Below are 21,546 nucleotides of genomic sequence, written 5' to 3'. Positions count from 1 at the left end.
GTGAGGTAGCGGGGTCACAGATAGTCCAGACAGCTCCGGCTTCCATGTTGTGCCAGAGGTAATCTATTTAAAAGGAGTGGAGGACATAATTTAAGCCATTGTTGTCCTGCCATTCAATCCAGTCGTTACATGTTTTAAAAAAGTTTGGCATTTTATCCTGAATTTTGGCAATAATATGCTCAGAGAGCATGGTTGAATTGAGATACGAAAATACACAATCAGAGGATAAAGTGGCGGACTTCCATCTAGAAGCTAAGTGACGTTTCCCAAGTGCAAATGTATATTGAAACAATCTATGCATGGGATGTTTAAACTTTGAGGGTTTGTTACCCAACAAGACGACTGTTGGGTCTATAGGGATTGAGACTTTAGTAATAAGGCATAACTTACTCCAGATGGCATTCCAAAATGATTGAGGTATTGGACAAGTCCACCATGTGTGCCAGAGATCCCCCCTGATCTGGCAGCCCCTAAAACAAAGGGCTGAAACTGACCTATCAAAATCATGAATTCTGGCTGGGGTCATATAATATCTATGGAGGAGCTTAAGTGAGGATTCAATAGATGAGTATTATGAGCTGTTTTTCAGCAGATAGGTACAGCAATGTGTCTATCTGCAGGCAGATAATTCCATATTCATATCAGTTTCCCATTTACATTGAAAATTAAATTTTGTATCTGGAGAAACCTGTGTAAAAGTATCATATAAATTCGAGATCATATTTGCATGAGCATTGCCTCATGAATAGCCAATTGAGCCAGATTTGCAGAGCCAGACTTGCTAGGGTTAAAACTTGGTGTTAGAGCACGCATACATTTTCCTCAGGTAAGCATTTTAAATCCGAGATCAGACCCCTCTCAAGTGCAGAGTCTTTGCATCTGACTTTGAAAGCCAGGTACGAGGTAACGGAATTAGTTGGGTTCAGTGATCTGAGAAATGTAAAGACTTGTGAGACTCTATAAATTTCACTTGGAGGGGGGTGATGTTCAGTCAAAAATTGGCGGATAAGGATTAATTTGTATGCACTTATGAAATTACCCATCCTCGTAAGACCCTAATCAATCCACCATTTGAACAGGTTTATTTGATGACCAGGCGGGAAATCCGGGTTACTAAGTATTTCTGTCAAGTGGGTGACAGGTGATTGTAAACCATAAAGGAATCTGGCTTTTTGCCAAATAGTGAGAGAGTGAGCAGTGATGGGTGATGATTTTTTAATAGATGGGAGTGCAATTTTCGAGCCCACATTACTCCGGGCAGGGTAAGAGTGCCCCTCTTACCCTGCCCGGAGTAATGTGATTGCCCATCAACTGTGATTCTAATTGAACCCAGAGAGGTGTATGGGATTTCACATTTTTTGTGCCTAACTGGGCAATCTGGGTAGCTTTGTAGTATGTGGGCAGTTTAAGTCCTCCCAGATGCTTTTTCCTGGAAAGAGCGACTATTTATTTTGGCTCTGCGGTTTTGCCAGACAATTTATGTATTTTGATTTGGAGATCCTTGAATGGTTTAGCTTTAAGTTTGATTGGAAGGGTCCTGAAAAGGTATAATATCCTTGGCAAGAGGGTCATTTTGATAGAGTTCACCCTTCCTAGCAAAGACAAAGGATAAGAGGACCAAGTTTGGAGATCATTAGTCAATTTATGATAGATTCTGAGTGCAGGTGATTCCAAAAACAGAGGCTGCAGTTAGCCTATTCACCACAAGATGGCGATCTCACCTCTTCTAGATGGAACGCATAGTAAGGAAGAAATTAAACCAAAGATAGGAAATGATGTAACAAAGACAGGAAGTGATATCACAGCAGGAGGAGAAGTAGCAGGAACAGGAGAGGAGATATGTCGTTGGAAGAGGTAATTGTGTGATTGTTGTTATGTATTGAGCAGAGCAGAGGTCGGGGAGGGCATACTTTGTTACAGAGGAGGTCATAGTACACCTATCACTATCCTGATCGCCCCCCTTGAACTAATTGCCACACAAGAGACTTTTATATAACTGCTGTAACGTGTGGTCCCCCCTACATATGCCATAGATTATGGTTGGCATCTTGGTGCTGGTCTATTTTAGGGGACTCAGCAGGAAACCTCATAGGGAAATTCTGCTAACGTTGTTCTGAGGTTTCCTGCCGGGTCCCCTAAATTATACTAGTGCTGTTCCCCCTTTGTCCCCCAGCATCCAGTATGCAATGCCCCCCACCCCAGTAATGCCATTTATTTCCTAGTATAGCCATGCCCCCCCACCCCTGTGTCCCCAGCATTGCCATTATTCTCCAGTATATAATGTCCCCCAACCCTAGTAATTATTATTATTTAGTATTTATGTAGTGACAACATCTTCCACAGTGCTGTACAGAGTATATTGTCTAGTCCAGTGGTCCTCAAACTACGGCCCGAATGCGGCCCCCCAAGGCTTTTTCACTGGCCCCCACAGACAAAATGTATAATTTATATAGATGTGGCCTATTGTACCTTTAATCATCGGCCCCCCACATATAGAATAACAGTGCTGGCACCACCCATCCACATACTGTAGAAGCCAGCAGGCAGTCATTCGCTGGCTTCCAATCCAATTCTGCATCAGGTGACACTGCTGCCCAACTAGACACCAGTTTGTCATCCGGGTATGCTTCACTGTCTGGTGCACAAAGACGTTCCTTCTGGCGCCTCATGACTGAATGGCTGCTGCTGGGAGTTCTCCAGTCATGATTGGGGGCGGAATCAACACCTAGATTCAATGTCATGTTTTTCAAAATCAGGTTATGTATGTTCTGCCCCCCCCCCCCCCCCCCCCCCCCCAGCAGCCTGCAGTATATTGACCCAGCCCTTGACCGAAAAAGTTTGGGAACCCCTGGTCTAGTCACTTAACAGTCCCTCAGAGGTGCTCTTTATCTAATCCCTACCATAGTCATATGTCTATGTATGTATCATATAGTGTATGTCTAGGGCCAATATAGGGGGAAGCCAATTCACTTATCTGAATGTTTTTGGTATGTGAGAGGAAACTGGAGTGCCCAGAGGAAACCCACACAGACAGGGGAGAACATACAAACTCCTTGCAGATGTTGCCCTGGCTGGGTTTAGAACCTGGGACCCATCACTGCAAGGGAAGAGTGCTAACCACTACGCCACTGTCCTGCCCACAGTAATGCCATTACTTCCCCAGTATAGCCATATATCCCTGTGCCCCCCCAGCATTGCCATTATACTCCAATATGTATTGCCCCCTCTCCATCCATTTCTTTCCCAGTATAGCCATGTCCACCCCCAGTACTTCTTTCTTCCCCCACCTCCATAATACGAGGCAGGATTTACATTGCTTTATAGCTAGCTTTCACTGTGTGCTCCAGTCCTCTGCTCCCATTATCCTCTCTGCCTCTTCTCTCCTCATATCCTCATCCATCTACCACTACCAGCAATGCTGTAACAGTGTGAGGTGGATGTGAGGAGAGAAGGCCAGCTGGAGAGAGAGGGGGCAGAGGCAGGACAGGACTGCAGCATGCTGTGAGTATAGTGCACAGGTGGCTATAAACCAACTTATTATGCTTTCCTTTAATACTCTGCATGGCCCTACCACCCACAAGTGACAGCAATGGGGGTGCTGGGGGATCTTGTATTGGTAGTTTTACCACTGACAACTATACAGCCTAGATTATCCCTTCCTTATGATCTATCAAAAGGCAGCAGCATCCTGTATGGATCACATGACCACATCACTGAGGATGGATGAGGACCAGAGTCACATGACTGAGAGGATATTCAGCCTCACCCTGGAGATCATCTATCTGCTGACTGGAGAGGTGAGGAGGATTCTGGATGTCTCTTATCTCTATTAATAAAACACACAGCCAGTTCTGGGCCAAAGCAGGGAAGGCATTAACCCTTGAGGGTGCACCAATGACCCCTCCCTTCGTGAGACACCCTTGCCTGTCTAATACAGAGTCGAGAGTAGAGCTTGTAGTGCTTCTCCTCTTCCCACTGGGAGCTCCGCGATGTCACAGGCTTGCAGCAGCTTCTTTCTCTCTTCCCTTTTTGGCATCTCTCATTAGTTTCATCACTAGAGGGAGACAAGGAGATGTTGTGAGCCTGACACAGCTGAGTTCCTGGTGCAGTGATGTAAGTAGACAGCACTAGAGACTCTGCTCACAACTCTGCATGTGGGGGGCTGCTCAGTTTAAGGGGTGGCCTAATACTTGGGCTGATCTGGCTACCTAAACTGAGGAGGAGGTCTTCTGTGTACTGGGGCTGATCTGGCTATCTAAACTAGGGAGGGGGGCTACCATATACTGGGCACAGTTTAGGGGACACTGAAAATCTGGTGCACGCTATGGAGACACTGGTAAGCTGGAAGACACCATGGGAATGCTGGGACACACTATACGGAGGCTGGGAATCTTGGATGCACTATGGGGCCACTGGGAAGCTGGGACACTATGAGAGACACTGGGAAGCTGGGACACTATGAGAAACACTGGGAAGCTGGGACACTATGAGAGACACTGGGAAGCTGGGACACACTATGAGGGGCACTGGGAAGCTGGGACACACTATGAGGGGCACTGGGAAGCTGGGACACACTATGAGGGGCACTGGGAAGCTGGGACACACTATGAGGGGCACTAGGAAGCTGGGGCACAATATGAGGGGCACTGGGAAGCTGGGGCACACTATGAGGGGCACTGGGAAACTGGGACACACTATGACGGGCACTGGGAAGCTGGGGCACACTGAGGGGCACTGGGAAGCTGGGGCACACTGAGGGGCACTGGGAAGCTGGGACACACTATGAGGGGCACTGGGAAGCTGGGACACACTATGACGGGCACTGGGAAGCTGGGGCACACTGAGGGGCACTGGGAAGCTGGGGCACACTATGAGGGGCACTGGGAAGCTGGGGCACACTATGAGGGGCACTGGAAATCTGAGACACAACTATGAGGGGCACTGGGAAGCTAAGGCACATTATGGGGACGCTGGGGCACTCTATGAGGGATACTGAGAAGCTAAGGCACACTATGAGGGGCACTGGGAAACTAAGGTACACTATGAGGGGCACTGGGAAGCTGGGGCACACTATGAGGACACTGGGAAGCTGGGACACACTCTGAGGGGCACTGGGAAGCTGGGAACACTATGAGGGGCACTGGGAAGCTGGGGCACACCATGAGGGGCACTGGGAAGCTGGGGCACACTATGAGGGGCATTGGGAAGCTGGGGCACACTATGAGGGGCACTGGGAAGCTGGGGCACACTATGAGGGGCACTGGGAAGCTGGGGCACACTATGAGGGGCACTGGGAAGCTGGAAACACTATGAGGGGCACTGGGAAGCTGGGGCACACCATGAAGGGCACTGGGAAGCTGGGGCACACTATGAGGGGCACTGGGAAGCTGGGGCACACTATGAGGGGCACTGGGAAGCTGCAGCACACTATGAGGGACACTGGGAAGCTGGAGTGCACTATGAGGGGCACTGGGAATTTGGGGCACACTATGAGGGGCACTGGGGAGCACTATAAGGGAACCTTGGGGAGGGTGGATGCCTAATACTGGGGCTGATCTGGTAATCCAAATACAAAAATGCTTTACTGGCAGGACCAAATACACTTAGCATGGCCAAAGCAAAACAATAGAATTAGCATGGGAGGGGTGGTTGTGGTATTAAGGGAAGGGTATAGGGGTTTGGGGTATACAGTCCATAAGGGTGTGGAGAATATCAGGGACAGTATAGGGGGCTAGAATATATAGCCTATAGGGGTAAGGAGGTAATAGGAGGCAATATAGGCGTATACTGTCTGTGGGGTATCATGTTCCTCACAGTGGGTGGCAGATAGCGACATATTGGGCCACTATTTGCACGGTTGTTTCCTCTTCCCCAGTTGGATGTAGAGGTTCTTTCCTCATCTGAGGAGGTGAAATCCGGGATGTGGGTGGAGAGTCTCTGGAAGTGGGCAGTCCTCACAGGTGTATATTTGCTGCAGGGTAGCAGGAAGTGGTCCTCATCCTCCAGGCCCCCCTGGTCACACTGCCTGCACAGTCTCTCCTCCCAGAGCTTCCATGTCTGCCTGTGCCGCCCTGTCTCTGTCTCCAGGCCGTGGGCGCTCAGACGGTACAAGATCAGAGTCTGTCTGTCTTTGGGGTGGTGTAGCCTCTCTCATTGTGTACTCCCTCTGCGGTGATTGGTAGACAGAGAGTTTCTGGGAGTTCTTTGTCACTCCTCCATTCCTCCAGATATCACACTTTGTAGCTTTTATTTGGACTTTTGTCAGACTGTTGGTGGTTTTGGCTGGGCTGATGCTTTGCTTTAGAGTGCACGGTATGGTCTTGGCCCCCTGGTTCAGCGAGGCAAGGGTAAGTGCCAGGGCTGCTGCTCTGTATGTGCGCCCAGATGAGAGCGCCCTCTGCTGCATAGTCAGCCACAGTGGGAATCTGCCTAGCTCTGCCCGGCAGGCTGAGTTCGAAGTGCAAGGATGGACTTGGAGAAGATACTTTGAGAACTCTAGATGGAAGACTTCTGTTGGGCTGGAGTCCCATTTTGATTGGTCAGGGTAGGTGACCGGGCCCCATACCTCACTGCCATAGAGCCATAGAGTCTCTGCTACGATTTTCTAGGTCATCGACTTTGCTTTTAAGTGCTCCTATTTGCTCACTGTTGCTCTGAAGTATTTCCTCAAACCCCCCGCCCACTCCAGTGTTCTCCCCAGAATTTTTTTCCAGCCGGGTGGCATGAAATAGTAGCCGGGTGGCATGAAAAAGTAGCCGGGTGGGGCGAAAGGAGAGAATGCAGGGCCGGTGCTTCTGTGAGCAACTATGCTTACAGCAGAGGAGGAAGTGAGCTGATGACAGCAGGGTGGTCACCAAAACTAGCCGGGTGGAGCACCCGGCTAAAAGAGCCTGGGGAGAACACTGCACTCTCCAAGTTTTTTTGTGTCTGACTCTACCTCTTCAACCCTTGCAGTAAGGTCTTGTATTGCATCTTTCATAGGCTTAATCTCTGCAATTATTTCCTTCATATAGTCTTTTCAGGGGTTCTGTATATTTAAGACAGTCTGAAAGCCTTTTAGACCTCATTTCTTCCATTGAGGTACGCAAACTGATTATATCACTTTAACTGCCTGTTCTGTATCTTCCAGTTACAGCAGAGAACCCCAGTTCTGTTTAAAGTTTTGCTTCCAGTGGTTTTATTCCTGTATCTGGTATGGTTTGCCATTGTTTACAATGATCTCGCAGTATATAATTCACACTATGGGTCACAGATATTAGATCAAGGTGCTTCCTTAGAGTCTGAGACTCAAAATCTGTAAACTACTCACTTATAAAAGGAAGAAAACAATTATATAAAAAAAATATATCATTTATTATAAATCACCAAATATATAAAAAAGGACTATGACATCCATTAAAATCAGAGCCCTGACTCAAAACACGCATGGGACTAGAGGCTTGACCAATGCAACACATATCACATCAGATAGAAAAGAACTTTTTAGCTGGAGCTCTCAGCACAAAAAAAAATCTGTTAGATGTAGGCCACAATAACGTTCAGAGTTCCCAGAAGAATTATTCACAAGACGTGGAAATTCCAAAAAAGACAGTTCAGTATACTTTGCAGATGAAAAATCACTTGTTTTGCACAACATAAGGAGTGCCCACAGGTGCAAGTAAAGATCCACCTCAATAGACGGGTTTCTAGTAGGCAGGACAGTCACCAAATCCTAGGCCCTTCATTCAATCTTCAATCCTGATTTGTATATGGTATAGTATCTCACAAAGTGCTGCATCATTATTTTTCTCTTATTATATATTAGGTGCTGGAGCCCTTTTGTTGCCTGTATTTTTATGAATTCATTATTCATTTTTTTGGTTTGTGTTCTTTCCTGGGGCCGCTCTGCTGTGTCGTCTCTGACCCAGTTTGTGGGGGGCGCTGTTGGCACTGGGCCGATGCTTGGGGGGGGGTGTCTTACCGGCCCCTGTGGGCGCAATCTGAATGAGATCTACCTTGCTTTTGAGTACAAATTTGTTTACAACTGTCCCCATTTGGGGACATTGTTGCTTGTTATCATATTTAGGGTATCATGTATTCAGAAAATGTTTTGCTGTATATGCTGTTAGTTATTTATTTCTCAAAAATGGATATACATTTTGATTTTTTTATTAAATTATGTTGATAATGTGGAGAATTCCCTCTGGTGTGACCGCTATGGCCCCCTGGGGTCCCCTCTTTATTCCCCCCTTCCTTTCCCGGGTATGGGGTGGGTGTTGCCTGGCCTGGGGGTTCCTGGGGTGGCGCTGCACCTATGGGCATTATTGATATGTCCCTTATACGGGGCGTATCTGGCTTTCTAAACTGGTCAGGCAATACCTAATACTGGGAGTCTGATCTGGCTATCTATATTGGGGATGGGGGGGGCTACCTAATACTGCAGACATATTTGGCTAGCTAAACTTGGGTGGGGGCTACCTAATACTGAGGGGGCTGATCTGGCTATCTAACTCGGGTAGGATGCTGCCTAATAGTGGGGGCTCTTATAGCTATCTAACTTGGGGGGGGGGGGGGCAGCCTAACACCGAAGCCACATCTGGCTTGTTTAACTGGGGAGGGGGCTACCATATACTGGGGGCTGATCTGGCTTTCTAACTTTGGGAGGGGCCTACCTAATACTGGGGGACATTTGGCTCGCTAATCGGAGGAGGGGGCTGCGATATACTTGGAAGCTAATCTGGCTGTCTAACTTGGGGAGGGGCACTGCTTTATACTGGGGGCTTCTCTGGCTATCTAGAGTAGTAGGGGTGTCTCAGCACCCTAGAGGAAAAGACACAGGAGACAAAAACGAGAGCCCAATAGTGCAACATGTTATCATATAAGAGATACCAACAGGTAAGGTAATTGTACTCCTCACAAAGGTGGGTTGCAAAGGGGCAACTAACCGCAGGAAGCAGGTGGAGACAACACATCTGACTCCACTCGGGGTGGTCCAGCCGGACCTGGGTGTGGTCACTCTCCTTAGTAAAAGTGACTGATTATTACTATGATTTAAACCATGTGTGCTCTGTCTACACCCCTCCAAAAAGGTATGTTGGGGGGTACGTAAAGCACAATTTGGGTAAAGAGGCGCCCAAGTGTGAATAAATTTGGATTAAAAACAAGATAAAATTGAAAAAGAGGCTCCCTTTGCTGATCGGCTATTTGCAGTTGGCACTGTTATTGGCCTGAGGAAGCGGGCTTAGACCTATGAAACGCGTTGCCTGTGCTAAGTAAATAACTGGAGTTCTCTCCACCTCTAGTGCTGGGGAACCTTGTCCCAGCCCTGCACACAGCTGACTGGAGAGGTGAGGAGGATTTTGGGAGATCATATGACATTATTGTTGCTCTTTCTATACAGAGTTTTCCTCCATTAAAGTCTGGTGATCATGTGACCATCACTGTGCCCTCACCTCAACCCCTGATATCTGAAAGACACAACAAGCAGAAGATTCTGGAAATCACCAGGAAGATGATGGAGCTGCTGACAGGAGAGGTGAGCAGTGCTGGGAATTATGGGACATTATCCAGTAACAGTAAGGGGTGTGTCTGGGTCTTAACTGTATTATTGTTTGTGTCAGGTTCCTAAAAGGTGTCAGGATGTCACTGTCTGTTTCTCCATGGAGGAGAGTCAGTATATAGAAGGACACAGGGACCTCTACAAGGACACCATGATGGAGAATCAGCTGCCCCTCACATCACCAGGTAAGAGGAGACTTTCATGTCATGTAAAGAAGAGTGCAGACGGAGATCCCCTCCATCATTTCATAAACGCATGGAGACAATGTACAGGTAAAAGTCCATTTATATCAGTAATTCAACTTAGGTGAAACTAATATAGGAAACCTTTGCAGGTGTTTTGGATTAGTTTGGATTAATTAGCTGATTAGAGTCTGACACTCTGAGCTTAGGATATAGAATATTTTCTCAATATACTAATGATCTAAGATTTTGATTTTAAAGAGACTCAGAGATGAGTGTTACCACAGTTTTTTACTTACCCGGGGCTTCCTCCAGCCCCATAAGCACGGATGCGTCCCTCACCGTCCTCCTGCAATCTCCCGTTCAGCCGCGGTGAGCCCCGGTAACGGGCTCAGTTGAAGCCAGTCAGGGTCGCATACATGGACCTACTGCACATGCGCAGTAGACCCGGACTGACGTCACTGAGTCTGTTACTAGGGCTCACTGCAGCTGAACGGGAGATCGCAGGATGACGGCAAGGGACACATCCATGCTTATGGGGCTGGAGGAAGCCCCGGGTAAGTAAAAAAAAAAAACTGCGGTGAGACTCATCTCTGATTCTCTTTAAGGGTTTTCATAAGCTGTAAGCCATAAATAAAATTAAAACAAATAAAGGCTTGAAATATATTGCTTTGCATGTAATGAGTCTATTGCATATATTAGTTTCACCCTTTAAGTTGTATTACTAAAATAAATGGAGTTTTACGCAAAATTCGAATTTTTCAAGTTTCAGCTGTATTCAGTCAGTGTGTGTTTTCTGCAGATGGATCCAGTAACAGAAATCCACCAGAGAGATGTACAGGTCCTCTTTATTCCCAGGATTGTCAACAGGAAGGTCACACCATCCCCCACTATTATCAGGTAGGTGGGGCTGATGGCCCCCCCGGAGACTCCAAACCATGACACATTCTTTCCTCCTGTGTATGCTGTTATCTGTGTTCACATTTACATTATCTCTCACTTTGTGCACTTAGTGTGGCAAATTTATGCATGGAAGTGTTGTGGTTAAAGAGGAAGAAGAAGAGACATTTGTGAGGAGTGATCAGCAGTCTATGGAAGAGTGTGACATTATGAGGACAATTAAAGAGGAACAAGAGGATACATATGTGAGGAGTGATCAGCCATCTATGGAGGAAGGTGACCTGATGAGGACAAGTAAAGAGGAAGAAGAGACATATGTGAGGAGTGATCAGCAGTCTATGGAGGAGGGTGACCTGATGAGGACAAGTGAAAAGGAAGAAGAAGAGACATATGTGAAGAGTGATCAGCAGTCTATGGAGGAGGGTGACATGATGAGGACAAGTAAAGAGGAAGAAGTAGAGACATATGTGAGGAGTGATCAGCAGTCTATGGAGGAGGATGACATGATGAGGACAAGTAAAGAGGAAGAAGTAGAGACATATGTGAGGAGTGATCAGCAGTCTATGGAGGAGGGTGACATGATAGGGACAAGTAAAGAGAAGGACACTGTTACAGAGGACAGAACAGGTGAGTAATCAGCAGTAAATATGGAATAATGTGTATCTGTATTGCTGTATGACTGTCACTGCTCACAGACTGGCCATATTAGGGGTTATGCTATGTGCCCATGTTAGATTTTTGCCATCTATAACTATCATTCATGAATATATATGGTGACAGCTTGCTAACAATAACAATACAGACACCCTGAGGAAGAGAAAGGTCTCTCTTCTCTCACACTGGGCTGCCCTCATTTCCTCTGATACTTTAGCAGTGGCCTTTTACTAGTGTCAGCAGCGCTGATTGAACTAATAAAGTGTTACATTTCTCCTGTAATTCCGTCGCTGATTCCCATATGCCATCGTTCTGCCACCTTAGTGCGATCCCCGGTTGCTTAGCAACTAGGGTTGCAACGTTATGAAATTCCACGGTATGATAACGGTCTAAAAAACCCACGGTTATACGGTATTATACAGTTATTTTGTCCCAGGCCCCGCCCTTAAATTAAATAATGACCCCCCACCCACCCCAGTGTGGCGTGTCCCACTCCCTCGGCATACATATGGTTAAGCCATCGGGAGATTTGGGGCACCGGGTAAAACTGTAAAAAGGCTCACCCTGCTCCTGCAATTTAATGAGCTTAGCTAGCTGCGCATGCAGTGGCAGTCAGCTGACACGGAGAGAGATCAAATTACAAAGTTTGCTGTTGTGCTGCGCAGTCACAGAGAGGGCATTAAGGTACAGACACTGTCTAAAGGCTCATACACACGTCAGATTTTTCCAAACGACTAGTTGTTTGGCCGTCAAATTGGGCGCGTGTACAGTCTGTCGTTCAGCTGATAACGCTGGTTTTATGGATCCACCCGGCGAATCAGTCAAAACCAGCGTTATCAGCTAATTGACCGACTGTACATACACACGATTTGACGTCAAATCCGACGTGTGTATGAGCCTTTAGACAGACAATTTGCCTCTAAATACATGCAGGGCAGCAGCGAGCATTGCTCTTTTTTTTTCTTTATTCTGTCCTCAGTCATGTCGCAGGTGGTGACACAGGGAGGAGATCATATTACAACGTGTGCTGCTGTGCCAGCTGTGTGAGGGAGAATATTAGATAGGCTAAACTCTCTTTATACATACAGGTAGGATGCAGTTCTCTGTTTTCCTTCAATCTGTCCTATGCAAGAGTTCAGGCAGCCATACACTGGTCGATTGCCACCAGATTGACCAGCAGATAGATCCCTCTGTGATCGAATCTGATCAAAGAGGGATCTATTGGCTGCCCGCACTGCAAACAGATTTTGAATCGATTTTACTATGAAACCGATGCACAATCTGTGAAGCTGCCGCTGGCGCCGTCCCCCCCCCCCTCCCCCCCATCCCCATACATGACCTGATCCGGCCAGCACGAGTCTCCCGGTCTCCGCTGTCTCTTCTCCTCTCTGGGCTCCAGCTTCACTTTACTTTCTGTCGGGGAGGTTTAAACAATAGAGGGCGCTCTACGGTTTAATTAAACTTCCCCCGACAGGAAGTAAGTGAACCCAGCCGGAGCCCAGCGTGGAGAAGGGACAGCGGAGAGAGCGGGGGCACGTGCCGGCCGGATCAGGTAATTTATTGCTGCTAGCATCGGTCGTCATATGATTACCATGCACATTAAAACCGTGGTATACCGTCATACCGGTATACCGCGGCAACCCTATAAGCAACCAAGGACGCTATCTATAGGGAATTGGAAAATCAACTAGAAGAGGAGAGTAATTGGCATATCTCTATATGGAATTAGCAATTAATGTATCAGAATTTGTCAGAAGGAGATACCTCCAAACAGTAATGGAAAACCAACAAAATGTCTTTTGGGGTATTTGTCCCTCTCGTGACCCTTCAAAAAATAATAATCTAACACCACATAAATTATACAAATATCAACATTGTATTCATAAATAAAAAACGAAATCATAGCACATCAATAGTCCCCATAGATGAACCCGAAAACCACCACCCACTTAAAAACCTATTCCCATCATGTTGGCTATGGAAGCCCCAAAGTGCAAGGTTGCCCCCCCACCCCCCACTGCTCTGCCTGTAGCCTGTCTAATGTTATGCTGGGCGTCCCCAGGCAAAACAAGAGTCCAGAAAAAATGAGGCGTCTTCATGTGTTAGTGAAGCAGAACATCTGTTGGATTGTATGGTTCACTGATGTTGTTATATCATAAAGCAAACAGCAGTCAGCACATGAAATTGTTAGTATAGCGGAGTTGCAAAGTTCATCAAAAACATGGTGTCCCAGAGTCAGAAGCACCAGATTCCTTCAGTATAAGGTCATATATAATCATGAATCCATTTTCTTAGCAGTCAATGTAAAGGGCCAGTCGCAGCCAAGACATCACAGGATCATTAAACTTCTGCACTCAAGAAAGCAAAAGGCCAAATCGCAGCCACTGATCCTTCAATACATATTGTGCTTCGTTATGGAAGGTTGATAGATTATATTGTAATCATGATTACTATTATAGAACAGTCCCACCCATGTGTGAGGAGATCCTGATTTGTTAGTAGATCAATAAGCATCCGGCATTATGTAGTCCTCGGATGGATAGAAGAAAACCTCTGCTGTGCTATGCTGTGGGTACAGCATATGGATACCAGGTTTGCAGTGCTAGGGGCGATCCGGTGGGGCGCCTCCCGCTGACTAGTTTCGCTGTGTAACTGGCATCATCAGAGCTGCCATACTGTCTTAAAACTACTGTTTAAATATATCAGGCTGCGCTGTTGTGGCTGTGCACATCCACCCGGGGGGAGGCCCCGCCCATCTGGTAGACGTCACCATGCTCCGGTGACGCCGTGCAGGAAACAAAAAAGTCAGCAGATCGGCAGGGCCATCCCGGCAGTTGCGTGCGCAGCACAGCGCTATCTTGTGGACAATCTCCTAATTAAGACCGGGGGGGGGTCGGCATTTAGCCGATAGATCCATTTCGTCTCACTGCGTAGCAAAGTTACATCGGGATCACCCCCTCTAGGGTTGGGGTGAACATGATCTAAGACAAAAAATGAGATGTCGGACGTAACACGTCCATGTCATACAATCCAACAGATGTTCTGTCACTAACACATTAGGGCTGCACGATTTTAGGAAAAAATTGAAATTGCGATTTTTCTCTCAAAAATTGCGATTTCGATTTTTTCACGATTTTCTTCAAATCGAGCTTTAGCACTAAATTCACAATGCCCCCAGTATAGTTTAGCCAGCTATAGGTTTCCCAGTAAAGGTTAGCTAACTATAGGTGCCCCAGTATAGATAAGCCAGCTATAGGTGTTGCAGTGCAGGTTAGCCTGTTTAGGTACCGCAGTACAGGTTAGCCAGTGTCGGTATCGCAGTACAGGGTAGCCAGTGTATGGTGCCGCAGTACAGGGTAGCCATCCTGATCCCCTTTAGTGTAACCAGATCCCCCCGCCTCCCCCCACACATACAGTCGCACACACCTTTAGTGTATATAGGCTGATTCCCCCCCCCCCCCTTCTAGGCAGATTCTTTCCCTTCCCTTTAGCCAGGCCACCCCTTTAGTGTACATAGGCAGTCCCTCCCCCCTTAATGTATATAGCTAGATCCCCCTTTAGTATAGGCAGATCCCCCACTTTAGCTTATATTGCCATATCTCCCCTTTAGTATAGGCAGACACACTTCCCCACTTCCCTTTAGTGTAGATCCCCTTTAGTGTGTATATAGGCAGTCCCCCCCTTCCCCCGCTTAATGTATATAGCCTGATCCCCCTCTTTAGCATATATAGCCAGATCCCCCCTTTAGTATAGGCAGATACACTACCATCCCCCCCCCCCTTCCTGTTAGTGTATATAGGCAGATCCCCCTCACGATGGTACCTGCTTCTCTCCCGGCCCCCTCCTTCTCTCCTGGCCCCCTCCTCCAGCAAGTTCTGATCCCATGCGGCTTCACCGCATTAGAGTGTCGCGCGGTGAGCCGCGGTGAACAGGCAGCGAGTGTTGCTTGGTAACGGTGGGCGCCAGGAAGTGATGTCACACTTCCTGATTCAGGCCCCGCAATACTCGACAACACTCGCTGCTTGTTCACCACGGCTCACCGCGCAGCAGTCTAATGCGGTGAAGCCAAACGGGATAAGAACTTGCTGGAGGAGGGGGCCAGGAGAGAAGGAGGGGGCCGGGAGAGGAGTAGGTACCAGCGGCTCCAAAAATCGCAGCAAAACCGACACTTTGACGATCTGAAGATCGTCAAGCCCCTGATCGCGATTTTCGGTTTTAAACCGAAAATCGTTCAGCCCTATAACACATGAAGATACCTCCTTTTTTCTGGACTTTTTTTGTTTTGACTGGGGACGCCCAGCATAACATTAGACAGGCTACAGGCAGAACAGTGGGGGGCAACCTTGCACTTCGGGGCACCCATAGACAACATGATGGGAATAGGTTTTTAAGTGGATGGTGGTTTTCGGGTTCATCTATGGGGGCTATTGATGTGCTATGATTTCATTTTTTATTTATGAATACAATTTTGATATTTTTATAATTTATGTGGTGATAGATTATTATTTTTTGAAGGGTCACGAGAGGGACAAATGCCTCAAAAGAAATGTTGTTTTTCCACATCTATAGGGAATTGCCTGCGTGTCAGCTCTTCCTGTGTGTCTGACACAGCTGAGATGCACGGCCTTAGGCCCAGAGGTCGGGTTCTGTGATGTCAGTTACCTGTGAGTATGCAGCACTGGGTTTAAATACCAAGAAGTATGGCTGTGCAGCGACCCTACCTAGAAAGAAGGGGCCGCCAGTGTGAAACGGCTGTCAGGCTTTAGTTCCCTTCACCCACTGCCTGAGTCCTCCCATCACCTCTGTATGCCAGGCTTGCTTTAGTGCCCTGCACCCACTGCCTGGCTCCTCCCATCACCTTGGTATGTCAGGCTTGTTTTAGTGCCCTGCACCTACTGCCTGACTCCTTCTATCCTTTTGATATGTCAGGCTTGCTTTAGTGCCCTGCATCCACTTCCTGACTCCTCCCATCACCTCAGTATGTTAGGCTTACTTTAGTGCCCTGCAACCACTGCCTGACTCCTCTCATCAACTCAGTATGTCAGGCTTACTTTAGTGCCCTGCACCAATTGCCTGACTCCTCTCATCACCTCGGTATGTCAGGCTTGCTTTAGTGCCCTGCCCCTACTGCATGACTCCTCTCATCTCCCCGGTATGTCAGGCTTGCTTTAGTGCCCTGCACCCACTGCCTGACTCCTCCATCACCTGGGTATGTCAGGCTTGCTTTAATACCCTGCACCCACTGCCTGACTGCCCCATCACCTTGGTATGTCAGGCTTGCTTTAGTGTCCTGCACCCACTTCCTGAATCCTCTCATCACCTCGGTATGTCAGGCTTGCTTTAGTGCCCTGCACCCACTTCCTGACTCCTCCCATCACCTCAGTATGTCAGGCTTGCTTTAGTGCCCTGCACCCACTTCCTGACTCCTCTCATCTCCCCGGTACGTCAGGCTTGCTTTAGTGCCCTCTACCCAGTGCCTGACTCCCCCATCACCTTGGTATATCAGGCTTGCTTTAGTGCCCTGCACCCACTTCCTGGCTCCTCTCATCTCCCTGGTACGTCAGGCTTGCTTTAGTGCCCTGCACCCACTGCCTGACTCCTTTCATCTCCCCAGTATGTCGGGCTTTGCCTTCACATTTCAAAGCAATAGATTCGACATAAGCATTGCCAGGTGCTTTTGTTTTGTTTTGTTTTTGGTTTTTTTGTGGCTATGGCGGATCATGGAGTCAGTTGAAAAGTGCTTGTTCCTGGCCAGGAGTGCAATAATACAGCATTTATAATTGCTCTGCTAATCGGCCACTGGGGCGGAGAAGGAATCGGTAAGGCTCTTTTCTCACTAAGCCTGCAGCTGCCAAATGGACATGTCAGTGGATCCTGTGCTAAGCATGTTCTGATTAGTGATGACCTGCAGTTCACATCGGTGGACAGTTCACAGCAAAAATTTTGCCATTGGTATTTACCGCAAAGCTTATGTTAAGCTTGTGTTCGGCCCATACTTTAACATGGAGACAAATTTTGACCCTTCACCCTCAAGTCAGATGAGGCAGGACAGCCAATTAAGCATTCTTACCATATGGGCCACACACCCCATAAAAGAAACAAACCTGGCAGCCTTTTTACAGTCAGACTGGAGTCAGTGTAGGGAGAGCTGTGCTGCTGATTGAGGGACAGAGAGATAGCTTGCTGACACTGTTCTGTGTTATTCAGTGCTGTGTTGCTGCTTCCATAGGTGTTCTGCTCCTTGCAGTTCACCAGCTAGGGACTCCAAAAGTCATTTAAATGACGGATCCTGCTGTTATTTTTGTGGTTGTTGTTTGTGGTGTGTAGCTTATATACACCGCCTGTTTAGTATAGTGTAGTGTGTGGCTGCATTACTGTTACAGCCTGTCACTGTGTTAAAATAAAGTGATTGAGTGACCGTGTTGTACTGTAAAAATTGTGTGTCACCTGAGATTGTCACACAAAGCGTTTAACATGACTGTTGATTTTGTAGTGCAGTGTTAAGCCCATTGAACAAAGTAGAGGAAAAGTCTGGCACTGTCACGTTTAATGATCCGAAGGAACAAGCAGTGTGGTGAATGCACAGCAAACACATGAATGACTACAATGAGCATAAGCTTACATAAGCTTTGCGGTAAATACCAATGGCCAATTTACTGCTGTGAACTGTCCACCGATGTAAACTGCAGGCCATGACTAATCAGATCATGCTTAGCACAGGATCCACTGACAGGTCCATTTGGCAGCTGCAGGATTAGTGAGACCCGAGCCTTACCGGTTCCTTCTCCGCCCCAGTAGCCGATTAGCAGAGCAATTATAAATGCTGGATTATACAGTGGTTTGCAAAAGTATTCGGCCCCCTTGAAGTTTTCCACATTTTGTCACATTACTGCCACAAACATGAATCAATTTTATTGGAATTCCACGTGAAAGACCAATACAAAGTGGTGTACACGTGAGAAGTGGAACGAAAATCATACATGATTCCAAACATTTTTAAAAAATAAATAACTACAAAGTGGGGTGTGCGTAATTATTCAGCCCCCTTTGGTCCGAGTGCAGTCAGTTGCCTGATGAGTGCTAATGACTAAATACAGTGCACCTGTGTGTAATCTAATGTCAGTACAAAAACAGCTGCTCTGTGACGGCCTCACAGGTTGTCTAAGAGAATACTGGGAGCAACAACACCGTGAAGTCCAAAGAACACACAAGACAGGTCAGGGATAAAGTTATTGAAAAATGTAAAGCAGGCTTAGGCTACAAAAAGATTTCCAAAGCCTTGAACATCCTACGGAGCGCTGTTCAAGGGATCATTCAGAAATGGAAGGAGTATGGCACAACTATAAACCTACCAAGACAAGGCCGGCCACCTAAACTCATAGGCCGAACAAGGAGAGCGCTGATCAGAAATGCAGTCAAGAGGCCCATGGTGAGTCTGGACGGCTGCAGAGATCTACAGCTCAGGTGGGGGAATCTGTCCATAGGACAACTATTAATCATGCACTGTACAAAGTTGGCCTTTATGGAAGAGTGGCAAGAAGAAAGCCATTGTTAACAGAAAAGCATAAAAAGTCCCGTTTGCAGTTTGCCACAAGCCATGTGGGGGACACAGCAAACATGTGGAAGAAGGTGCTCTGGTCGGATGAGACCAAAATGGAACTTTTTTTGCCAAAATGCAAAACGCTATGTGTGGTGGAAAACTAACACTGCACATCACTCTGAACACACCATCCCCACTGTCAAATATGGTGGTGGCAGCATCATGCTCTGGGGGTGCTTCTCTTCAGCAGGGACAGGGAAGCTGGTCAGAGTTGATGGGAAGATGGATGGAGTCAAATACAGGGCAATCTTGGAAGAAAACCTCTTGACATCTGCAAAACACTTGAGACTGGGGCGGAGGTTCACCTTCCAGCAGGACAACGACCCTAAACCTAAAGCCAGGGCAACAATGTAATGGTTTAAAACAAAACATATCCATGTGTTAGAATGGCCCAGTCAAAGTCAACATCTAAATCCAATCGAGAATCTGTGGCAAGATCTGAAAACTGCTGTTCACAAATGCTGTCCATCTAATATGATTGAGCTGGAGCTGTTTTGCAAAGAAGAATGGGCAAGGATTTCAGTCTCTAGATGTGCAAAGCTGGTAGAGACATACCCTAAAAGACTGGCAGCTGTAATTGCAGCAAAAGGTGGTTCTACAAAGTATTGACTTAGAGGGCTGAATAATTACACACACCCCACTTTGCAGTTATTTTTTTTTTTTTAAATGTTTGGAATCATGTATGATTTTCATTCCACTTCTCACGTGTACACCACTTTGTATTGGTCTTTCACGTGGAATTCCCATAAAATTGATTCATGTTTGTGGCAGTAATATGACAAAATGTGGAAAACTTCAAGGGGGCCGAATACTTTTGCAAACCACTATAGAAGCACTCCTGGCCAGGAACAAGCACTTTTAAGCTGACTCCATGATCCGCCATAGCCACACAAAAAAAAAAAAAAAACACCTGGCACTGCTGATATCAAATCTGTTGCTTTGAAATGTGAAGGCAAAGCCCGACATACTGGGGAGATGAGAGGAGTCATATTTATTGCAAAAAAGGGTGTGTGCATCAAACACCAAGTGAACCCTTATATACCTGGCTTTGCAGATAAGGCCTAATTAGCTTATTCATGAGACACTGCTCAAGCAAATCTGCATTCGCTTTCACATGCCAGGGCATGCAGGGTTTTGCCAACTAACTCATCGCAAAATGTTTGCCCTGCGGGGGATTAGTTCGCACAGCATTTAGCACTTAACCAGGATCGCCAAGTGGAGGCCCCCCCAGGATCCCAGGAAAAGGGGGGCCAACAGCGCACTCCAAGCACACTCACTGCTCAGAGACTCTGTAGCCGCCCCCCTGGGGGGAGGTTAAGAAGTGCAGGACGGCCCCCCCCAAGCGCTGCCACTGCCAGAGAGGGCCGCCCGCACCCACCTCCAAAAGGATAGGACCTACCTTATTTCTTATTGTGTCCAAGTTGCATGATGAGATGAGAGGAGTCAGGCAATGGGTGCAGGGCACTAGAGCAAGACTGACATACCGGGGAGATAAGAGGAGTCAGGAAGTGTGTGCAGGGCACTAAAGCAAGCCTGACATACCAAGGTGATGGGAGGAGTCAGGCATTGGGTGCAGGGCACTAGAGCAAGACTGACATACCAAGGTGATGGGAGGGGTCAGGCAGTGGTTGCAGGGCACTAAAGCAAGCTTGACATACTGAGGTTATGAGAGGGGTTAGGCAATGGGTGCAGGGCACCAAAGCAAGCCTGACATACCGAGGTGATGGGAGAAGTCATGCAGTAGGCCCCTAAAGCAAACCTGACATACCGAAGGCATAGGAGGAGTCAGGCAGTAACACCTCTGGGCGGTTCTGTGTGAGGGGAAGGGGGGGTTTCAAGGGGCGGGACTTGAACTGCTGGACTGGAAGTTGTGTTTTCAAGTGAAAAGCACTTAATGGCTGCCCCCAGCACCACTCATTGTGCAACTTTTGACCTCAGAAGAAGCATCACCCTGTGAGACTGTGTTAGGCTGTCACCCACTGGTGCCCCCTGTCTACACCCCCTCAGCACACAGAACCACCCGGATGAGATGAGTACTTTTCACCATTGCCCATGATTGCTTTCTCCTTCAGACCATTAGAAGTGACAGTGCCAGACTTTTCCTCTACTTTGTTTGTTCATTTCGGCTGTTCTCTGTTGTCTTGAGCACGTCGCCAGGTCGTGTAGCATATGCAGCATTGTGACACTTGATTAACCACTTTCGGACCAGCGGTCTCCGGGCACCTGAGGACCAGAGACCGCTGGTCCAATCCCGATGGATTCCCGACAAATCGCCGCACCTTACCGCCGTCATCGCCGCTCGCCGGGACCCCCAGGATACAGACTCTTCCATCTCTATGACGGAAGAGTCATGTGAGCGGGTCAGGAGCCGCTCTCATTGGCTCCTGACCCTGTTTTCCCATGTAAGCCAATGGGAGCTGCTTACATGAATGACAGGGCCAGGAGCCAATGAAAACGGCTCCTGCCCGGCTCACAGTGCTCTGCCGTCATAGAGGCGGCAGAGCATGCAAATTTTGGCGGGTTGAACGCGACGGGAGCGACGGGAATGGCGGGGCGTGCGGTCAATGGGACGTAGACGATGCGTCCGGTTAGGACCGCAGCGCCCCCTGCCCACCGTAGATTTGTACTACGTCGGGCCGGAATCGGTTAACCAATATGTCCAGTATCCGAGT

At 47.6% G+C, this 21,546-nt stretch overlaps 2 protein-coding genes across 2 annotated transcripts in view; both read left to right on the top strand.

The window, feature by feature from the left end:
• LOC137535334 (zinc finger protein 585A-like) overlaps positions 1-21,546 on the top strand; it is a 100,979-nt gene that overhangs the window by 64,727 nt on the left and 14,706 nt on the right. The window lies entirely within an intron of this gene.
• Positions 1,800-10,896, top strand: LOC137535327 (oocyte zinc finger protein XlCOF7.1-like). The gene is made up of 5 exons (XM_068257159.1): positions 1,800-1,854; positions 3,678-3,797; positions 9,380-9,514; positions 10,523-10,620; positions 10,734-10,896. The coding sequence occupies exons 1-5, from the start codon at positions 1,840-1,842 to the stop codon at positions 10,792-10,794; spliced, it is 429 nt and encodes a 142-aa protein (XP_068113260.1). The 5' UTR covers positions 1,800-1,839; the 3' UTR covers positions 10,795-10,896.

The sequence above is a fragment of the Hyperolius riggenbachi genome, chromosome 10 (assembly GCF_040937935.1).
Source record: "Hyperolius riggenbachi isolate aHypRig1 chromosome 10, aHypRig1.pri, whole genome shotgun sequence".
Classification (NCBI taxonomy): Eukaryota; Metazoa; Chordata; class Amphibia; order Anura; family Hyperoliidae; genus Hyperolius; species Hyperolius riggenbachi.
The sequence above is the reverse complement of the archived record's forward strand: the minus strand, read 5'-3'. Positions and strand labels throughout refer to the sequence as shown.